The 17,520-nt window shown below is 41.8% G+C and overlaps 1 protein-coding gene across 6 annotated transcripts in view; it reads right to left on the reverse strand.

Moving 5' to 3' along the window:
* Positions 1-17,520, reverse strand: part of ptprua (protein tyrosine phosphatase receptor type Ua) — a 207,308-nt gene that overhangs the window by 101,584 nt on the left and 88,204 nt on the right. For all 6 annotated transcript variants that reach the window (XM_084379442.1, XM_084379441.1, XM_084379440.1 and 3 more), the window contains exon 3: positions 5,133-5,404. In XM_084379442.1, the coding sequence (XP_084235568.1) occupies positions 5,133-5,404 (272 nt within the window). The remainder of the gene's footprint in view (positions 1-5,132; positions 5,405-17,520) is intronic.

A 17,520-nucleotide genomic window follows, 5' to 3' on the forward strand; every position in this document is an offset into this window, starting at 1 on the left:
AACATATCTCTGGAGCAGTCTGTCTTTCCAGAGGGGGTGTTGATGCTCGCTGATTACTGGATTTTTTTTCCATTTAATCTCAACCACCACTACTACCACCAGCAGCACAACCACCACACACACACACACACACACTTTCTCCTCCAAGCCCTCTGAAGTGGTTGTCCTCTCCGTGTGGAGCCGCTCCTCGGCGGCCTGCGGGAGCTGATCTCTTGGCTGCGAGTGCTGGACAGTGATCTTTATCAATGGGACTGGATGGATGAGTGGAGCCCTGTGGGGCCAGCACTGAGCTTTGAGCTGTAGCGGTGGGAGCTGCTGAGGAGAGGGGGAGTGCTCCCGTGGCAAAAAAAGGATGAGGGCAACATGGAAAAAGGCAGCGAGCCTGACTCCGGGCTTACTCCTGTCCCTCTTCACACAGCAGACAGACCCACTTTGTTCCTTCGGGCCTCTATCTAAGCCTCTTCACTCATCTGCACAGCTTTACCTGCTTCATTACGCACTGCTGATCATCCAGGTTTATAAGACAAATAAAGCAATCTGTCCTGTGTCTACATGCCTGGCGGGAGGACTTTAGAGAACAGCGCCGTCTCATCACTCAGGCAGCTTGGACATACATCACCAGAGTCGTAGATTACATTGCTTATGCACGCCTGTCTGCATGGTAAACACTGCGGCGCTAAGCAAACTCCCCGCCTGGGCCGGCTTGTCTGATTGTACACCTCAGCTCTCCCCTGTGAGAGCGCCGCCCCCTGCCTCCACCTCTGCCTCCGCTACGGTGCGTCGCAGACAAACTTCTAACGGCTATACAAAGGGAAGAAAATCATTACTTTAAATCAGTTTGGCTGTTTGTGAGAGTCGCCCAGGACAGGAGAGCTGAGGATGGTAAAGCGCAGGCTGTCCTCATTGATCTGTGCAGCCCTCTAATCTCATTAACTGGCTCTTGATTTATTGAGATGGGGCCCACAGTGCGCCAAGGTTATGGAAGCAAACACCCAGCCTGATCCCCCGCACTGAGGGTCGCATGGAATTGAGGTCAATTGACTGTTTGGCGGACCCACGCTCCTACAATCCCTTACACCAGCCACTGGCTTCTCATTAACAACAGTTTTGGTGTGGGGCGGCGGGGTGTGTAGGAGGGGACAGGCTTGGTGGGAAGAAAGAGAGCATTAGGGGATAAATTATCAGCCGTAATGAGGTGAGGCAGGGCTGCATCCAGTCATCACAATCTTACAAGCTACACAACAGCCCTAATAATGCAGCATCGACAATACAGGCATCAAACGGAGCTATTGATTACACTGCAGCACGCAGGTAAATTGACCAATAAATAAAGATACAATGCAAACACACGCCTACTGTAATTATACACCTATTGAGCCACCGTGATATATGACACAGCTGCAATTTGCTAATCCTTGCATGTGATAATAAAGCTGCTGAAGCTGACAGTAGCCAAGATTCAGCATTAGGTTACCACAGATCAGCTCAATGGAGCAGCTGGTGGTTTACTAACACCTGAAATATATAACAAAATAGAGACTAATGTTTATAATGGACAAAGCAATCATTATTATATACTGTATATAAAAATATTTTTCTAATATTGATCAAATCAGATGCAAAAAGAGATAACAAGAAAGACTCTCTGAGGCTGATCTTCAGCTAATGCTAAGCTGTTAAATGTTTCCCTGCTGCATTTGAGCCAAAGTAGCATATTTTAAATTAATTTAGTTTATCAGCAATCGGATTTTTAAAAAACTAAAAAATGCTGAATATTATAACCGATCATCAGTCGGCCCATAGTATGCAGTATATACAAATATGTAAATATTTGTATAATTTACTTCTACTTGTAATTTTGATACTTTAATATATTTAATGTCAGATACTCTGTTCAGTATGTTAACATATGCAATTTAGCACTCAATTATTGTATTTAGCACTTAAGTATTGGACAACTTTAAATATAGACAAGATGATGGCGTTAGATGAGAAGTTAAAGGATCACCACAGTCAGTGTTCTTTATCCTTTTTGGAAAATGAATGTCAGCACAGAATTCAATGAAAATCATCCAATAATTGTTGAGTTGCTTCAGTCTGAACCAAAGTGGAGGAATGACCAACTGACACTGCCGTCACTAGAGCTATGCTCCTAACTTTGCTAAAAATGTCATCAAATGCTCAATCAAACTCTGTGTTCCACTGTAATGCAGCTGGAATCTAACAAAACTCCCCACACATGTACAGCAAAAACCATTTTAAGTTTTTAAATTTGCAAAACGGTGACACGACATTCCATTACTAGTTCACTCACACAGTCAGTTTCCAGTATTATTGAGTTGTTGCTCAGCACTGACAGTGACTTTTGCCATCACCATGTTACTGCATGCTGTATGTAATCAATCAATCTGCATCACTATTCATTATATCACAGGGGAACACAAACAGAAAAAACTTCAACTAATGATTATGTTCATTATTTATTCAAGTACTAATTATTTTTTGATGGCTGATGGATCACTCATTTCATAAAATATCACACAAAATTGAACATGTCCACCACAATTTCCCAGAACACACACTGATGTCTTATTTAGTCTGAGAAGCAAAATTAAAATACATTCACTTTAAAGTGATAAGAAATGAAACTGAAAAGGGAAAAGAACATTTATTCAAATAACCCATTTGTGAAGCTGTGAACAGTGTGTCCAATAACTTCAGCTACTAAATGACTAAAGTGAGAAAATAGTTATTAAAATTAAAATCCATTTTCTGTCAATCGACTTATTACGGAGCTATCACTTAACTAATAATGTTAGCACTCCTGATAGGACAGTATTGGATTTTTTCAAGGGGCACTCTAGAAATGTAATCTTGCACTTCTGTAAAGTTGGGGACTCAAGGCAGACAGATTAAAAAAAGAAATGTCAAAGTCAAATTACATCAGAAAATTCCCTCCAGAGACTCAGAAGATGAACTTGATTTGTGTTTCCCATATGAGTGAACTGGTCCTCATGGGGTTAAATCTGTGATTTTCCCCTTTAACTAAAAGTATCTCACTGCACTCAGATGCTCCTGTTTTAACGTAAAATTTTTATTCATTACAAAAAAGAACAACATTGCAAGATTAGACTTGCTTTGAGCCACAAGTGGTCTTCATCTCCCATGTACTAAAAATGATTAAATAATAATGGGAACATTTCACAGTGTTTGAGGGATACAGTTTACCATTTTATGACAAAATGCGGTGGGATTACAAATCTATAATTACCTACTAGGGTTTCTTTCTGACAAATGAGTGCATGAATAAAACAGTTGCGTGAAGGCAGTGCACTGTCTGAGGAGAAAAACTGTGCTGGCACTAGTTCCAGATTACTGCAGAAATCAACTGAACTTAAACCCCTGAAAACTTGGTTTCAAAACTTAAATACTTAATGTTACAGAGGCTCACTAAATAAATTATTTAAAAAAAAGGGAACAATCAATATTAAAGTGAAATAAGTTTGACACTAAAAACTCAGCGAACCCGCTTCATCACACGTTCTCACACCAGACTTAATTAGACAGCCTGCTAAGACGCCTAAAGTTTCAAACTATAACGCTCTACCTACTCCTTTAGCGTCAGTTAAGCACATGGAGAGTTCAATTCAAGTTAGCCACAATATGTAATTTACAACGTCATGCTAGACTGTCAGAATAAAACTTGCTGACAAACTGTTCACATATTAGGACATATGACTTTGTTATTAACGTTGTCAAACAGTAACACAAAATACTTGATTAGGTTAAATCGCAAACACTAGTGTTTTAGTCACAAATACTACTATGTTAGGTTTAGGCACCTAAACTACTTGGTTAGGTTTAGGATATTATCATAATTTGGGTTAAAATGACTACGTTTAGGTAAGTGACTTAAATCCCGTCAAGTAATATAAGTGACGTAAGCAAGTCACTTGTGTAAGTTACTGTAATTTAGTGACATCATTTACAAATGTTAGTTTACTTACGTAAAATAACTTAAAAACAGATCACTCCTGACTGGGACAGGAGCTCTGGTCTTCAGTGTATGACCCATTCAACTACCCCCAGCACCCCATAACTCTGACTTTTCTTGCTCTTTACACTACTACACTAGAGGGGCACTTCAACAAGGACTGTCATTACATTTTGATTCAGACGTTGCTGAATCGTGAATGATGCATGGAAGCACGTGACCTCACATTTTTCCAATGGAGCCCCACCCACATAAAATTGGTGAGAAGAGCACAGACAGAAATACAGAAATCTCTAATGTGAAAGAAGAAAAACTGTGGTATCAGATATAGTTTTTCAGGGCTTTAATACTGACTGCCAAATTTAATAATCCCAGCAGGCCAATGCTGTGATAGGGTGATCAGACGTCTCAAAGAACTCAGGACAGCTCCGAGTAGTTGTCTGGAATCCTATCCTCAGTCACTCATTAACTGAAACCTTCGATCTGTTCCCGTGTGAAGTTTTCATATAATGGATCTGAGATTTTGTCTTCCTGTTTTATGTTGAAAGACTCTGCTCTTGCTTTACACTTCCTGTCTTTGTCTTTTTCCCAGCCTGTTGTCTGTGTTCACTTGTGTTTCATTTGTTAATTGGTCCCAGTGTATTTGTTTTTCCCTCACTCGTTGTCAGTTTCTAGATCAGTTCCCCGGCCTCATGTTCGCTCCTCGTGTAGTTTAGTGTTCCTGCTTTTGTTCCCTGTGGCTTTCTTTTTCTTGTTCAAAGTTTTTGTATATCTCTTTGTTTTTTTCTCAGATTCTTATCAGCCTGCTTTTGTTGCCTGCCTTTTGCTGCTCATTTGGATTCAGCTTTGTTAAGAAATCTCACTTTTTTTTACTTGCACCTGCCTTGGAGCTTGTATTTGGGTCCCTCTTTGTTGCCAGTTCATCACATTTCAAATAAATGCAGTCTAATATTTGCCACTGAATTGTGATGGAGTAGAAGTATAAGGTAGCAGAAAGTGGAAATACTCAAGTAAAGTATAATTACCTCTACAAATGATGTACAGTAATTGAGTAGATGTTACTTTCCACCACTGAATTTCACCTATTCCAATATGCAACCCTCACACCATCCTAATGCACTTGTGTAAAGGCTCTCACCTGGTATTCACTGGGCCAGAAAGTGCTGACAGCGAGCTCCACTTGGTGCCACTGGCGTCCCTGGGAGCCCGTGATATTCCACACCGCGCTGCCCTTGGTACCGCCGTTGACCCGGATGTAGACCTGCAGGTCCCCGGGGCTGTGGCCGTCACGGCTGTACAGGAAGTAGCTGAACTGGATGCAGTGGGTGTCGTTCTCGCTGAGCGGGAGAAGGAGCAGCTGAGCCCGCTGGCCCCCAAAATGCTGCGAGGAATTGACCATCATGAAGGACCCTGGGAGGGTGATAGAAGATAAGGACAATTCAAATACTGCTGATTTCACAGTTAAATTATTATTGTCAGAAACAGCCCACTGAGGTGACTTGAAGAGATAAAGAGCAGTTTGAAAGTTTAGTCTTAATGAAACAGATTGACCTTGCCAAGGGAATACTCCTTTTCCACACAGCAGCTGCTATACCTACATTTACTTCATAAATAGCAGCTATTTCAGCATTTTCACCTGTCAGACAGCACTGAGGGACCTGAAATATAAAAAATAACAAGATCCAACTCTTTGGGCTTCACCTGTAACACCTCAGCCCAGGATAGATATGTCATGTTAGTTTTCAACCGCTGAAGAACGCTTGCCTCTCTTTTTTTATTTTAAACCTCGAAAAGCCGGAGAGCCAAAGTTGACAGGCTCAAGGTTGTTACCCAGAATATCTTTGTGATCCTCTCTGGCTATTTGTCTGTATTTCGGTCTGTCTGTGCTTTTCACTGCTTCCCTCCTTTCACCGGTGCTTCCATCAGTTTCTCAGCGCTGCCTCAGATCTGGTGTGTTCAAAGCGGCAGCACTGGGTGTCAGATTGGGCTTTCATTTTGGACGGAGGTTCACAAAGTCACTGCTGGCTCTCTCGTGGCTCCAGCACAGCAGAGACCCCCCTGCCACGAGAAGAGCGCCACAATGTAGGAAGTGGAAATAAACAGGAAGCCTTCGACTGCAGCCTTCACAGCAGTACGAAGAAATTTAAGAGAACCAACACTGTTTATCAATTTGAAATGTTATTCTTTTTCTAGATTCTTAAAAACAATCATAAATAAATAAAATGTACACCATTATAACCATTTAGGTCCCAGCCTTAGTGTAACTTGTTTTAATCCTTCCCAACTCATTTTTTTTTTCATCACACATAAACCCTGGTATAAAGAAGCACAGGAAAAGCCAAGTTCTAGTCAAGTATAGGGGAGCAATAGAAAGCATGCTGACTGGAAACATCACAAACTTCCATGGTTCATGCACTGCCCAGGACAGGGAGGCTCTAAAGCAGGTGATTAAAATCACCGAGAACATCAGTGGTACCCATTTACTGAGCATTGTTGAGGTGAGATGTCGGCACAGAGCCCAAAAGATACTAAAAAACAACACCCACCCAAGCCACAGTCTGTTCACCCTGCTGCCATCTGACAAAAGATACAGAAGTATTCGCTGCTGTACCACCAGACTGCACCATAAAAAGTAGTTTTTCATGTAGCATAAAGGGAGCATCAAAGAGTCGATCTGATGACGGTGATACGTGGATTAAGGTTGTGCAACCCCGTGTTGTAGAATGACAATTAAATTAACCTTGAGCCGTCCATTGTCTGATCCTTTCAGTTAGAAATATATCAACCTCAGGAAATAATTGTTTGCCACTGAAACTTCATATAAACAACAGGGATGAAGATAAACACAAGGAGATAACAGGACTGGCGGTTAGCTGTCTTTGTTTATTACCTTGGACTGGTTATAGTGGCCTTGGGGATCACTTGCCTTCTGCCTCAACTTCTATTCCTCCAATCATCATCCTCAGATCGACTCTTTGATGCTGCCAGCAGGAGGGAGAACGCATGCTAATCGCGTGTGTAACCTTCACATCCGGTGCGGTGGGCACTGCCGCTTGAGATAGCCACGGCAGACGAGCCGGGACAGTGGGATCGTGGGTAGTGTAGTCGCCTAGGTAGTGCGGTTGAGCGAGAGCACAATCAGAGCCCTGCCTCTCGCCATTAATCACACTGACACGGTTATTAGGCCATAATGGCTGCCGAGGGAATGCTTAAACCAGAGAGATGGCTGTAATACTCGCGCACTGACATGCAGGACACATATCAGCGCACACACACTCTTCCTTCTCGAACACACACACAGTTTACAAGCCCCAAAGCAGACTCAGATGCGGGTCCTGCTGACCTTCCCAAGAGTGAGAGGTGGCCTCCTCTCTCAACTCTCCCATCACTCCTCCACTCATCATCTTATTTTCCTTCTGTTCTGATTTCCTCTCCCTCTGCCTCATTTTTCACCTTCACTTTTTCGATCTCGGAATCCGCTACCTCCACCAGCTCCTCCTCACCCACATTCTTGAAAATGCAAACAATCATACACGCATAAATAGCAAGTTGATTCATACACAAAGATTCGCCATCTGTTTACTGTTTTTAAGTGAAGGCAAAAACCAGGCATCAAAGAAAAGTATCAGTCAAGGTATTTCATTAACAGATGATGTGTGGACTCATTTTCATCAAGGATAGGAAACGTTCCTGGAAGTAATGGCCACTGTTGCCGTTAGTGTTTTTTAGAGTGCTGATAACAAACTACAGACAGTCTCTCCGCTCCTTAATTTGCTCTGAAAAAAAGATGTTTTCCTCTGAAGGCATACCATTTATTTAGGCAAAGGCAAATGTGAAGTTTGTGTTATCAAGTAATTTTCCATATCTCGTCTGTGTTGCAATTGCATCATTTGCTATTCAAAGGCAAGTCACCAGGAGTCTGGTTCAATGTGTGGCCTGGAGCGCGGTTTGCTCTCTCAGTACAGAGGGACTTCTGATTTCTTTCATCGGTCCCTCGGTTTAAAGAAATCTAAAAATGATGCAAAAAAGAAACAGGTCAAAAGCCGGGTCAGATCCACGGACAACCTGAGTATGAAGAGATTTAAAATGCGTGTCAGAAAGCCTCCCTGACCACCGTCTGTTCCCTCCCTCAGCTCCATCTTCCCGGCCCCAAAAGCATGGATGAGACGTCAAACTGCCAGAAATATCCTGTGATAACAAGCAGCTGCTGTCCTTTGAGATCTCGCTGTATTCTTGGACTATGCTGATATTTTTCTCTTCCTCACCTGCTCGCAGGCGAAGCCGGGCAGGCTCTGGCTTAGCCCCCACTGCCCCCCTTCCTGCCGCCGCTGCTGCTTTGATGTGCTGGTTCTCAGGGGGGCTCTGTGGCTAAATTGCTTTTTCTTCAGCTATGAGAGCTGGACCCCCTCATTGTTGGAGGGCAAGTCTCCAACTGTCCTCATGACAGGACTGTAGTGGGAAGACTGAGGGAGAGACATTGACGAAACAAAGTCTCAGCTGATGCCGTTTTTCTCATTATATTCAAATATCTTTAAGCTACTCATTCTGTTTGTTAAACCCAATACAGACCCAGCCTGTACTGTATATCTGTTACTGTGAGCTGCAGTCTTCTTTTGATTCAACTGAAGCCACCTAGTGGTTGTAAGAGTGAAGTGCAAGCAAGTCAACTGATTTGTCTACTTAGGAACTTTAAAGACACCGTGACATGGCTGCTAAATGTGATTTGAACTTGTTTGATATGAGTCAAGGCTGCTATGAATCAATTAGTATGATCTCCATACGACGTATGCTGGTTAGATTTCTCTCTGACTTGATCCCAACTTGCTGTGATGTCACATTGACATCAGCATCGATAACCTCACGAAGCTGCAGGTTTTAGATACAGGTACAGCTGAAGCTGGATAAGTTAAGTGACTATTTTCACTATTTCTTAATCAACTTGCTGTCTTGATTAATAACTTCATCGCATGGTCCATAAAGCATCAGAAAAAATCCTATCACAACATTCTAGAGGACAAGGAGACATAAAACATCTGATAAACAATCCCAAACTCCAAAACATTCAATTTACTGTAATGTTAGACAAAGTAAAGCAGCACATTATTCTCACATTTGAAAGCCAGAATCTGTGCCAACTGACGTTAAGTCGAGAAACACTAATTGAAGGAAATGTCTTGTTGTATAGATAACATTTGCTAGGTTTCCCTAATAAACTGGCAAATAACCTTTAAGGTATAACACAGAACACAATTTGATATTATACACTATATATCTACATATAGTTATATACTGTATTCTAAGTGAATTAATGTTCGACTTATTAGGTCACTAAATAAGTGCAGCTTTTTGTCACTTCCACACTTCAACCACCTGCTCTCATCTATATTCCAGGCGAGACGGAATTTATCTCAAATTACTCCAAACATTCACTGTTTTCCATTCAGAGACAAAATTTCCGATATTCCAAGTTTGTTGTCTATAAATCAGCCTTCATCGGTTTTTGGACATTTTGGGTCAGAACCTTTACATGTTATAGCCTCAGAGAATTGGCACAGGTTGTAAACAGTTGCCCATTTATGCATCCAGTAGACACAGAGCAACATTAACTATGGCCACCTGATGACTGTATGTCTGATTTTCACTCTCTTTTAGCTCTGTTTTTGGTCTCCACCAACTCCTGAGGGAAATATCTAGTTCTTTAGCTGCTAAATGCTCCGTTATGTTCACCTGCTAGTCGCTAACTGGACTGGGCAGGTAGTGTGAGGTGCATTGTGGGAGATTTTTGCTGACAAGCTTCCTGTCAACGAGTTGTTGGACAGAAAACCAAAAAATTTAACTGAAAGACACAGAAATTCACTGTAAAGCTGAGGGGAACTACGGAGTTCTGTGAATTGGCGATTGGTTTACAACTACAAGTGACACCCTTTGCATTATAAATAGTCATTTGATTAGTTATTTATATGTAAGTATTGTACGTACTATACTATTGTATGTACTCTTACTCGGGGAACTTGATTTACTGATGATGACTGACTTACTTTAATTTATTTACGTACACAACAACCAGAGTTTATTCTTCAACTTTGTTCTATCCAGACTTTAGCAGATTTATTGTCTTGATCACCACTTCGTAATATCTGCTAATGACCCTTTGTAGGAACCGCTGAGGGAAAATGCAGAGTTGGGTGGTAATTTACTGTGAGTAAATCACAAGGAGCATTACCCCTCACACTGCACACACATCGTTCAAGTAAACATATAGATTTGTGCAGCTTTTAGCTATGAAGTAGCATAATCTTCTGTTTGTTTGTTGTTGCTTTTTTGCCAAAGTATTAGGAGAAGGGATGAGATATCAGCTGCTGATGGTTAGCACACAGGTTCAAAACAGGCCCTTTTCATTTTAGCTCGATGGAGTAAGTCAACATGATTGATGCAGTAATTACAAACTTGATAAAATTCATAGAGATATTACTGGCTCTGATAACTTCACTCAACATCCTTGAGGACACACATGCACAGCAACACATACTATATATATATATATACACACACACAGTTGGTGTAAAAAAAAAAACCAATGCAGAGAAATTCTCCATAAATCCATAAAAGCTGATAAGGCTCCATCTATTTCTCCCATGACCCTGCCAAGGGCGAGGGAACATGCATTAAGAGATTAGGGGATGGCCTCAGCTCCCTGAATTCATATCAGAATGTGGGGTGGGAACCTGAGTCATAGGTCTGCTCGCTTTTATCACACTTACACTAAGAAAAAACAGAGAGGAGCCAAAAGTGGAGAAGAGAGGCGGGTAGGTGCAGCGAGGAAAGAGGGAGAGATAGCGACAGCTTTTATCTTTATGTTTGTCTCCGTCATTTTTCGTTCGCTTTCCTCCCATGCCATCATTTATGCTTTGTAAAACTCAGGCAGCACTATTCCACACAACGATAAAACCATATTTTCTCGGAAAAGGCCAGTCAGAACCTGCTGTATTTGAATCAATTTTTATCTAACATTTTCTACCTTCCCCCGCCGCCTACACCTTCCACTCACTGTGAATAAAAGTTAAGAGTGTGGTTTCTGGAGATGCTGATCGAGATTGTGCGATTGGTGAGGGCGAGCTAGACTATTTTCCTCGACCCTCCTCCTCCAGGGCATCTGGAGAAGGTCATCCACGATTTTCAATTTGGTCTTTCAGATCTTCATTTGCTTTCTGCCTTTTATTCTTTTTTTTTCTGATATTGCAACCCCGAGCCATGGTGACCTGAGATGATGGCATGAACAAGAGAAGTGAAGTGCGGCGAGTATAGATGATTGGGAGGGCACAGATTGGTCTCGCTGTTTGCTCCTCTTTGTATCTCTGGCTGTAGTGTGTGATCTGCTCGGCTGGCGGGAACAGTGGGGCTGCGGCTTGTTTAGTGGAGCCAAAAGGCAATGCAGATTTTGCCATTTACAAAAAGTGACACAGTGCTTACACCGTGCAAATGGGAAATCTGCAAACCAACAGCAGCTGGTCATGAATGCGACACTGACAGAGCCTAAACGCCCCGCAAACAATACGAGTCTGACGGCAGCTGACAACGCGAGCTAATGAATTCCCCAGGTGAGACTCCGGAGCCCAACAGACAACCTGGAGACCGCTGACAACAACAGAGTCAATACTGTGTTTCTACACTGACGCTTCCAAGATGCACCGATTAGCACCGCATACTGAGTGAAATGTGCCAACAACGTGCGCTTTCATTGTCTATGCAAATGCTGCATCAAACGTAATGGTAAACCTTGAGCTACTGTTCTGTTTATGCTGCAGGATTACAAACTATACTCAAGAGGACTCTGTTCACTGCCAAAACTATCACAAAAGGATGTTTGTGTCAATTATTAGCACATTAAAAACCCTGTATCTACTGTCGTCTGCTCGAGAGGTGGGGGGGCAGTGGAGTGGCCAGCAATTATATCAGGTGGCCATGATGCCTCCTGGCTCCCCTTTGGGGTCGCCACTGGTCCCCCAATAATTTACTACGCTTATCATCTGTCTTTAAAATGCAAGAGGTTAACAACAGTAACACTGTTTTCTACACAGAAAATGGATTGCTAATCACAGAAGACAGTCATCCTGGGATTTATCATTATGGATTAACAAAGTCTCCAGTAAGACACTGCAGTTCCATGCTGGATTACAAAGCAGCTCAAAGGGATATGACCGCACCCGAGCCCTCTTTGGCACAACGTTATCCGTCTGGACGACAAAAACAGTAAATCTGTAAGATGCAGCCTATCAGAGATAGGCTAGTTAGTATGTCCTTTATGACTTATGTTGATGAGACATCAAAGACGACGAGGGTTAATTGATATAGTAACCTAAATGCCATAATATACCAAAATCCTATAACGGAGCAGCTCATTAAAAAAAATTAAGAAATGATTCCTTTTAATGTGTGTGAACTGAATATTTGTAGCTTTTGAAAAGTGTAAGCTTGCACAACATCTTCGGACCATTCAGCTGGACGGAACCAAACTAACTCAGCTAACTCAGAGATACGTAGTCAGTCCACCCTAAGCAAATGCCTGCTCTGTTTACCTCGCTTGCGTTAAATTAACTTAACAAATACTTACAGAAACTAGTTTTATGTTATTAGTGAAAACGTGGCAAAGATTTTGACATGGCAGTGCACCACCCCAAAATGTTACCAGCGGAAACACTGCCATTAAATTTAGTTACAAATGTACCTACATTGCAAATGTATCATAAATTACATTATGTAGGGAAATGCCTTCACTATGTTAGTAAGTTTAAGTAACTGATCATTGAGTTCTGGTAAAGTTCTAGAAAATACTAAAAGTAATTGAATAGAATAGAATAGAATAGAATAGAATAGAAGAGAATAGGATAGAAAACTTGTTGAGTCTCGGAATAACTTTGCTGCCTGAGATATTACAAGCCATTTTGAACTGTCCCAAGGTCTGATGTCACACTGGGAAAATGACTTCATATCATCAGTTTGTTCTACTCAATCAGGTTAGTTTACTACTACATGTTGCGTTCAATACAGTAAGCAGCCATTGTCAATGTCAATAGAGGAGATGAGGGTAGTGTTTAGCTGATAGCTCATGATAATGGGTGTGATGCTTTTCAATTTGAAAAAACAAAACAAAGCTGAGCAACCCTTGTTGGAGGAAATGTTTCAGATTTTCCCCAGACATGCAGTAAACCAATTGCTTAAATATAACAAGACAAAAAAACCCCAGCCACTCTTTACCAATCACTGTTTTCCAGGCAATTATTCCAACAGCCTCAAGTAAAATTTGTACAAAGAAAAAGAAATATCAACGGCTGTAGTAAACATTGTTCATTTTATACTTGCCTGGTTCAATCATTGTTCATAAAACCAAATCACAGAATGGTTTCAGCAGGAGAGAGGAATCTGATTGGCCGTCTGTGGCCGATGACCATGAAAAAAGTTTAGTTGAGGCCAACTTTTACCACTGACAACCTTGCTTAGTGATAAAAGATGGACTTGTTGCTGTTCCTTGCAGCATAGATTCAGGCTTCCCCAAAAATAAATCCAATCCTGATCCTAACCCTCAACCCCAAACACTGGCCCTAAGTCAGAGTCCAGGCCAGCTGACAGACGTGAGTGGAGGGAAGTGGACTGAGGATGCGGGGGAATCTTTTCAGTGGCAGAAATCAATAGTGCATTAGCAGCCACCCAGCGACAACGTGTGGGCTGACTATCCTCCCTCATACCACTACCAGCTCTCCTCCCTTCTGCTGCATCTTGATATATACCACCCGCCCTCAGCCTCTTCATCCAACTCCTGTGATCTACTGTTTGTTTCATCTCGCCATCCCGCAGGCCTTTTGGGGAGCTGGTGCTCTCTCTGCTCTTCATGCCAGTATTCCTCGCTCTCGCTGCCCTATTTCTTCGAGGTTTCTCTGGTCATTTAGTAAACAGAGCATGTCATTTCCCAGGCCCTGTTCCTTTCCTTTGCTGTCTCTGGTTGCAGAGGAGCAGGGCTCATGTGGGGACATCCTGGACTAACAGGTACAGTAGCAGGGAGCTCTTCCCTGAGGAGTATCCTGCCCTGAAGGGAATGATGTATCGGAGCTGTTAGACTTTTAGAGTACATCCGTCAGCATACACGGTGCTTGAATGGGCAGAAGTCCCTGGAGTAAATAGAATATTATCTTGTTTCTAGCTGTGCTTGTTATCCTGAGTATAATCAAACTTGAGACTGTACGAGACGACTACCTTTAGGCCTGTTTCAAACTCTATGTAAGGAATGAGTATGGTAACACAAAGGGCAAAGTAGTCCAAAATTAACCTTATACCAACTAGAGATGCACCGATCAGGATTTTTGGGGCCGATCACCGATCACCGATCACCGAAAGCAGTATCTGCCGATCCCGATATTGCCGATCACCGATCACAGCGTCAAATCCATAAATTCTTCTATATTGTTGTCTTGTGTAACTTTCATATATTTAATTAATGATTCTTCTTCACAACATTGACATTGTATTATTAAGTATAAAAATTAGGAGATGAGAAAGTATCATGAATTGACCACTGTTTTATTGCAGGCTGAGACTCTTAGAGACAACTTGGACTAAGCTTACATAGTAACTGTAGCTTAATAGCTTAAGCTTTCTTGTGGCAATAATTGTGTACAACAACAACACACAACATGTGCAGTGCACCAACACAGACAACAGTAAACATTTCACTCTCTTAGAGTCAATACAAGTTGTAAACTATAAACCTTAGTTTTCCTGTGGAAAAAGTAATTATATCTTAAAATAAAAAATGGATTATGTGCACCAACAATAAACATTTTACTCTCTCTAGAGGCTCTTTCTTAGAGACACAATTTGGAGTTTAGCTACATCTTTTTTGTTGAAAAATAAAATAAATATGTCATACAAATGAGAATAAGAACTATGTACACTGACATATGTGCAACTACTAATATAATTAAATAATAGCCGATTGACACGATCTTGTCGTCCGTCATAAGGCTTTGGATGTGACTGTATATAGTTTGGTATAGCTCCGGTAGGCATACATCAGTGAAATATTTACGACTAGGCAGCGTGTACCGTGGATCCAAGCAGTTAACGAGGCGTGTGAACCCCATGTCTTCTACAACCGAAAGCGGTTGATGATCAAGGCATATGATTTCCATTACCTTTTTATTTAGTTCTTTCTTTTTCTTGCTGTCGTTGCTGTAGGGTTGCTGTCGTTTATATGTCTCTGTTACAGTCAGCTGAGTTAGTGACGTCTGGGTTGCTGCACGCTCCTTTTCTTTCGCTGACTTAGCAGCAGCCAACTTCGAAAACTCCGTATACTCCGCGATGTGAGAAACTTTCAAATGTCTTATTAGGTTCGTTGTGTTGAAATTCTTTTGTAGCACTCCTCCTCGAGGTATCTCCTTTGCACACACCTTGCAAACTGCAAATTTGTTGTCCTTTTCGGACACATTGTAAAATTCCCATACCGGCGACGCCATTTTCAGTGTTGATACTTTTTTTTTCTCTCCCCCTCCCACCTCGCCTGCCCGACTTTCAATGTAGAGACTGCCACGCCCCCTTAGGAGACCTGGGTCTGAGAAGTGGGAATGCATGCAGTCAATGCACTGTCTCTATATTGAAACGTTATCTGATCGGCCTGCTTTGATCTATTTTGAGAACTCCGATCAAAACCGATAGGGGCATTATCGGCCGATTGCGATCGGTTGCCGATCGATCGGTGCATCTCTAATACCAACCAACACTCACTATTTGTTCATATGAGTACATATGTACCATCAGATAAATTACCTCATCAACATCAACCAAACAATCAAACATCTCAGGCATTGGTGGAGAGTAAAACAGAGCACAAAGGAGAGCAGGTGTCTACAGTCCTAACTCCAGAGGAATGCTAATGTAGCTCTGAGCTGGCTGGATGTGTAAAATAAGTAATAACAAATAATAGTGTTTGCCAATGCTTTCAGCATACAGTATCAACTTTACAGGGTGATAATGTCAGGGTTGTGCTTTTAGCAGAGCAGATATAAACATCTACACAGTGGTGTAGCGGCATAACATTCGACTTTTCTGTGTATCTAAAGTAAGCCATTTTCTCATATGAACTCCAGATATCTATATCATCAGGTCAGGGCATTTTTCAGAAGTTGCCATTTCCTACATGAAGCACACAACAGGTGTCAGTGCCAGATGTGCTCTCACCTACTAGAAAGCCTCTTTCTAGTAGGAGTGTGCAGGAGGAACAAAAGGCCTCATCCGTACTAATGAATGTTACTTGACTTGATGTCAATACTACATGTATTTTGGAAGCATCTGCAATACCAACGAAAGACTGAAAAGAAAATTGGAGGCAAGCAGAAAAGAGCACAAAGCAGCTACACTCATCATCAACATGCCCACTGTGTATTCTCTGGACAATGAAGAGCTCTACTCACACGTGGGATCAGTCGGACTTAGTTCTTTGGAAGCTGGCAGGATAAAGACTGGTTAACGTCTGGTTTAACTGTTGAATATTTGCGCTCTCACATACAGCTCCTCTGGGTCATGTCTCCAAAAGTTCATGGTTGTAGTGCAAGTGTGAACTTCTGTACTTCTGTACTGAAACACCATAGCAAGTTATTCATTTTATTTTTGAAAAATATAAATATGCAAAAAAGTTCCCCCTCCAGATTTGCCCTATTTATTTCACATATACTCTTAATTTTTTTAATCCGCGCAAATGAACGCATGGTTTTCACCTCGCATAAAATACTAGCTTTGATATTAGACTTTCATAAAATACTAGCTTTGATATTAGACTTTCCATACGTAGATTTGAGTGTTTTGCTTAGGATTCACCGATACAGTAAATACTAATGGTCGCCACAGTCTCTCTCACCACCACACTGTCCATTAATGAGGAAAAAACCAAAAGCTAAACATGAAAAATAGAAGCATACATTATCAGAGGCCATGTGTTTCTTTTATTTATTTTTATGTCTCCATTAAATGCCACGTAACCGCTTCATTGAAAAGGACAAATGGATGTGACAGGCTGCGGCCCTTATGGGTGAGAAAAAACATAAGAAAGAATGCGTTCACTTCAGACAGTCATATTAGTCCTAATGAGTGTGTTTCTGTGCTGAAAAGAGAAAGAGCGTCTGTAATGTAAATGACTCCATCACAGGCAGGACAATGAAATCTCCCAGACATCTGGTCGTACAAAGAGGTGAGGGAAAGAGGAGATCTCCAACATCCTGTAAGTGCAAGGCACATTACACAAGGCAACACGAGAACAACTCAGGTAGAGTAACCTGAGGTAAGAGGAGGAAGAGGCCAATCGATAAAACCAGGTCCTGCAGAGGAGCCGTCCAGAGTCCCCAGCTTCCGTGCTGCTTGGCAAAGACAAACAAAGTCTTCCATTCCCCGAACCCATCTCCTCTCAAGATAAGCCTGTTTCTTGGCTGTATTTGCCCTTCACTGATAGGGACCATGAGAAGTGGGTGGGAAGTTTGAGGCCA

Source organism: Pagrus pagrus (genome assembly GCF_965226575.1).
Source record: "Pagrus pagrus genome assembly, chromosome: 17".
NCBI lineage: Eukaryota > Metazoa > Chordata > Actinopteri > Spariformes > Sparidae > Pagrus > Pagrus pagrus.